At 38.8% G+C, this 6,205-nt stretch overlaps 1 protein-coding gene across 8 annotated transcripts in view; it reads right to left on the bottom strand.

The window, feature by feature from the left end:
* The window catches only part of pacsin3 (protein kinase C and casein kinase substrate in neurons 3), a 53,288-nt gene that overhangs the window by 9,325 nt on the left and 37,758 nt on the right, over positions 1 to 6,205 (bottom strand). For all 8 annotated transcript variants that reach the window (XM_084108470.1, XM_084108474.1, XM_084108472.1 and 5 more), the window contains 2 exons: positions 4,365 to 4,485; positions 2,760 to 2,890 (listed from right to left, as the gene is read on the bottom strand). In XM_084108470.1, the coding sequence (XP_083964596.1) occupies positions 2,760 to 2,890; positions 4,365 to 4,485 (252 nt within the window). The remainder of the gene's footprint in view (positions 1 to 2,759; positions 2,891 to 4,364; positions 4,486 to 6,205) is intronic.

Genomic DNA, 6,205 nt, shown 5'->3' on the forward strand with positions numbered 1-6,205 from the left:
TCTCAATTTCAAACAAATTTACCCATGTGACTGGTTTTGTGGTCCAGGATCACAAATGATTGGCTCTCACAACGGACTGGGATCTAATGAGTTAAGTTAATTTGATTTGTCTTAATAGCAACAAAACATTAAAAACTGATGATTTTAGAAAGTTTCTTGTCTTAGAGATCTTGTTAGCTCTGTTCCACAACCTAGCGAGTTGCCTTTCTATCTACGGCCTACACAGGCAGCTGCCTTCTGAGAAGACATTTAACCTACAGTAAATGCAACCTTAAAATTGAATGATTTGAAACATCCTACATCGGCACGAATAGCAGAGTTCACATCACACACTGTTGAGTGTGAGTCTCAACAGCTCAACTATATGATGCTCATCCACATATTGCATATCTAACATTCATAATTTCTCTCGCCATCAATCTCTACTCTGAACTAATCACTGTGCATTTTGTGATTGTCTTCTCTGTATACAATGCTGCCTTAGCATCGACCTGTTAACTGTCACGCCCCTTTTTGAGCATAGATCTGAATTAAATGTATTTGATGAATGCTTTGGTTAATTTTTGAGTGTCTTCTTTTACAGTATACAGTATGTCGATATCACAAAAATTGAGCCCACTAAAAGGTTTTAAACTACAAGATAACACAATGTCTAAAGATACCTAATTTATGATGATTGCTGAAATATGCAATGGGGGAAACAGTTAAATTAAATTTAAAAAAGCAATTAAAAAGCATGTCGGGACACTGACAGTTAACATGATATAAGGCTGCGTAATATTGCTGCCCACTTTTGTGACAACCCATGATGCCTAGGAATACGGTCTAGCTAGGCTGCTCACTAGGTTTCAGAACAGAGCTGTCGTCTGTCCTCTGAGACAGGAGGTCGGTAAAGAAAGTTGCACTGACGGTGCATAGCCACTTAGGTTCTCGTAATAGCAGTCCACCTCATGCCACCTGTGGGTTTAAGAGTCAGCAGAGACCAGACTAATAAGCAGCAGAAGGCCACGTATAATACTGCACTTTAACAGGCATTCCCTGTGTGCCCTGAGAGAGGCTCACACACACTCCAACATGAGCCATCTATAGTATCTGAACCAGACTCTCTCACACACCAACATGAGCCATCTATAGTATCTAAACCACACTCACACACCAAACACACTCCAACATGAGCCATCTATAGTATCTGAACCAGACTCACACACACACGCACTCCAACATGAGCCATCTATAGTATCTGAACCAGACTCACACACACTCCAACATGAGCCATCTATAGTATCTGAACCACACTCACACACACACAAAACACACGCCAACATGAGCCATCTATAGTATCTGAACCAGACTCACACACACACCAAACACACACCAACATGAGCCATCTATAGTATCTGAACCAGACTCACACACACACCAAACACACACCAACATGAGCCATCTATAGTATCTGAACCAGACCTTATCAGTTCCTTCCTGGCACTTCATTTAGCGAATACTTTTGACCTTCCCTGATCTCGTGTTAACATGCTACCCTAACACACACTCTCTCTCACGCACACACACGGTTCACTATCTTTGTGGGGACTCTCCATAGATGAAATGGTTTTTATACTGTCCAAACTGTATATTTTGTCCCCTTACACCAACCCTACCCATCACAGAAAACTTTCTGCATTTTCAAATAAACTCATTCTGTATGATTTATAAGCTTTCGTACCCATAGGGACCTCAATTTAGGTCCCCACAGTGACACGAGTCCCCATGAGTCTGTGTGCATTCAGGTTTAAGTCCCCACCGGGATAGAAAAACATGTACACTCTCTCTCTCACACACACACACAAATTAAATACAGTATAAACTGTACATTCAAGCCCCTATTCCTACCAATCACAGAATACTTCCTGCACTTTTACATTTTCAAAAGATTAATTTTGTATGATTTATAAGCTGTTTTTCTCATGGGGACCAAAAAATGTCCCCACAGCGTAGGATTTACCAGGTCCACACACACATACACACACATACAAACACACTGTCTGAATGTGCTGACTCACTGCTTTTAGTAACAGCTACACCAATTAGCAGCGAGCGAAGCCCTCAGGGAAGAACTGCTTCCAGGATAATTAAAAAAAACAAAACAATAACAATCCTCCACTTCTAAATACAACACTGTAATTAAAAGTTGGCTTGTTATTGTAACAGAACATGAAACTCAGTGTACCTATTTTTGGGTGGTTGACAAATATTTTTTCAAATATTATTTTGTGAATTTTGAGGAAATATAATGTAGTGTTTATGTTGTTTTTTGTGCATGCCTTATTTGCTATTATTAATCTGAATACAGTCAAATATATATAGTAGTGGGAGTATTTATCTTCCTCTGTCGGCCTGTTTACACCTGGTCACTTCTCTGATGGGATATAATCATTAGATCGTGAAAAGACCTACGAAACGTTTTAAATCCGCTCACTCGAACCACTTCATGAGGTGGTTTGAGACATTTCAAATGAAACCGGACAAGTGTAAATACTGCCGGTTGTTGAAACACGTTCCATGAAAATAGCACGGGAATTGAAGATCGGATTTATATTAGTTTTGCAGAGACACATTTATGAGGTCAAGTGTGAAACGGAAGAGATTTAACTAAACGGATTTAACTAAACTAACACATGAAGTGACCAGGTGTAAACATTTAAAAAAATATATATTTGTGAATATTTTTGAGCATTTGAATGTGTGTTGGTCAGATGTACCTTGTGGTGTCCTGTGGGGTCTGAGGGGGTTCGTGTCCCGCCGAGACTATATTAGTCAGAGTGACAACGTCATCAGAATGACTGTTTCTTTCCTTTCGACTGATGGATCGGTGCGATTCTGGTGACCACTCCTGTTAGAACACCAAACACACATGTGAAAATACATAATCACATGTAACTTATGTTACAAGTTCCTTTGATTTTCTGAATTTAATCGTATATTTAAAAAAAGGTAACATTATTTTACAGTGTCCTTGTTACACGTTATATGCAGTTACTATAAAGTATGCATAATTACATGCAACTAACCCTAAACCAATTGAAATTAATGAATGAAATGTATTATTCAACAAAGAATCCTGAAAAAAAGTATCTCAGATTAAAAAGAAAAAATTAAGCAGCACAACTGTTCCCAACATTGATAATAAATCATCATATTAGAATGATTTCTGAAGGATAATGTGACCCTGAAGACTGGAGTAATGATGATGAAAATTCAGCTTTGATCACAGGAATAAATTCTATTTTAAAGTATATTAAAATAGAAACCATTGTTATATATATATATATATATATATATTTTTTTTTTTTTGATCAAATAAATGCAGGCTTGATGAGAATGAGAGATTTCTTTCAAAAACATTAAAAATATCAATGTTTCCAAACTTCTGAGTGGTACTGTATATACTGTATATATATATATACACACCCCTCCCCCCCCCCCCTCCCCTCCCTCTTTAAAGCACAACAAAAATTCCAGAACAGTCACACAATGTGACTCTGACATAACAGCACTTATATTCAGAGTCACATGCTGGATGATCATCCAAAAAAAAAGAGAGAGAGAGAGAGAGAGAGAGAGAGAGAGAGAGAGAGAGAGAGAGAGAGAGAGAGAGAGAGAGAGAGAGAGAGAGAGAGAGAGAGAGAGAGAGAGAGAGAGAGGAGAGAGAGAGAGAGAGAGAGAGAGAGAGAGAGAGAGAGAGAGAGAGAGAGAGAGAGAGACTGTTTATAGCCATACAAAGGCCTCCAGTGTGCTGGCAGAACAGGGAGGATGCCAGAAGATTCCTCCGGAGGTGTCACTTACCTGGGCAAACTTAAAGGCTTCGTTTTTAGCTTTAATCTAGTGCTCGATTAAACATTCACACCGTGGGGGGGAGGGGGGTTTGGTTCAAAAATTCAGACACATTCAGATTCTACAATGCATCCATACACAGACCGTCATGTGTGTCCAAACATCATTTGCACAAATGGAGGTGCTGACAGTGCCACTGTGTGTCTGGGTGTGTGTTTGTGTGTGTGTGTGTTTGTGTTGGTCGGGAGGGCTGGGAAGGATTTGCCATTAGGGAGAAGGATCCGACATTCCAGAACCCACTCATGGGCCGTGCAAAGACAACAGCTCATTCACACTCGACCCATTAGAAATTCACCACCACTGGAGCCGGGGCCCAAACCAGCTCTATGGTTGACGACTCCACACTGTTTGGGTCCGTAAATGTCATATCTTTTCTAGGCAAATGTTAGCGTTTAAGTTTGCATCTGGTAAACGTCTTTCCTGGCATTCTGGGATAGCAAATATAATAACCAAAGCATAATTCTGCACTATACCTCGAGCTGTGGCCAGTTCATGCTCATGCCGGGCCCGTGTGTGTTCCTCCACCACCTGAGGTCCTCGGTGTCACTCGCTGCGCTGATGGTCTGGCCGAGGTCTCGGTACAGGGCTCTGAATCTGCATGGGGATTTTCCACATACACAGAACAGGTTTTATTTGTACACAAGGAAGTGCGTGTTAAAAAAAAATAGAGGTTACACCAACTTTAATCGATGGTGCTTGCCAAGACAAACGCTTGTAATTTTAAAACACCTAGTAAGCAAAATGTATTTATATAGTATTTATAAAACTGACCAAAATGCTCAACAGAAAAAACAGAATTAAAAAATAAGCAGCAGACAGACAATAAAACAATACTTAAATAAGATTAAAGCGCCTGGGAGAAGAGATAAGTTTCCGGCCTCTTTTTAAAAGTGATAATAAAAGGTGCAAGGTGAGGGACATACAATGGAAACCTATCTGAAGATCTGCTAGATGAATGTGGAGTAAGAAGATCTTTGAGATAAGGAGGAGCTTGATCATCAAGAGCTTTAAAAACAAACAACCGGATCCTAAACTGGACCGGGAGCCAATGGAGCGATGCTAAAATACGGGTGACATGGTCATATTTCTGTGCCCTGGTCAACAGTCTTGCAGCTGCATTTTGAACCATCTGGAGACGAGCAAGAGATGACCGAGGAAGACCCAAGTGCAAAGAATTACAATTGTACAACACAGAGAAATATGTAGACTTTTGGGGAGTACAAAAGGACAACTTTTTACCTTATCTACCCCTAAAAGTTGCATACTAGTACCTATTAGTAGTAGTAATAATATGTTCACTTAAATGGGTCATTCACAGCTGACAAGATGGGCTCTAAAAAAAAAAACTTCCAACACACAAAATGCACTTTTGATTATGTCAATCTGACTGTCCGTGGGCAGGAATACAAAAATGAGGACGTTCAATCTGTAGTTTTAACAAATGTCCTAGAGCTGTCAAACGTCTGCAGAATCCAGAGGGCTTTTTCTGACAAATATAAACGTGAAAATCTGGCATCAGGAAAGAGTACACAATTTATATAGTAATAATTTATTATGGTTATTGAACTTTTATTCCAGTATTTGATTTGTGTACTCACCGCCGGTCCTTATTATACAAGTACTTGTTTTCAATTTTTCTTGAGTAAAAGTACTTGATATGTAAATGTCCTTAACTACTAGAAGTAATCGATGAACCATGTTTATTATTTATTCTAGCCAGCATTAGTTGATAAGAAAGATTAGTGGAGACAACTGATATGTATTGAGCTGCAAGTAAGCAAACATTTGATTTGATTAGCAAAACGTACACACTACAAAATAAAAAAACACTTCAATATGCTGTTAATATGTATATGTATATGTGTATGTGTATGTGTGTATATATGTGTATGTGTGTGTGTGTGTGTGTGTGTGTGTGTGTATGTGTGTGTGTGTGTGTGTGTGTATATATGTATATGATATATGAGATATACATATATATATATATCTCATATATCATATACATATATACACACACACACACACACACACACACACACACACACACACACACACACACACACACACACACACACACACACACACACACACACACACACACACACACACACATACATACATACATATATATATATATATATATATATATATATATATATACACACATACACATACACATACACATATACATACAGGGTACCCCCAGGATCCTTCAACTTAAATTCAAGGCTTTTTAAGACCTTTTTAATACCATTTCAAATGAAATTCAATGCCAACTTCGTACCAATTCCGACAGAAGTATGAGGGGAAAATG

This window comes from Abramis brama (assembly GCF_963993115.1).
Source record: "Abramis brama genome assembly, chromosome: 3".
NCBI classification, from domain to species: domain Eukaryota; kingdom Metazoa; phylum Chordata; class Actinopteri; order Cypriniformes; family Leuciscidae; genus Abramis; species Abramis brama.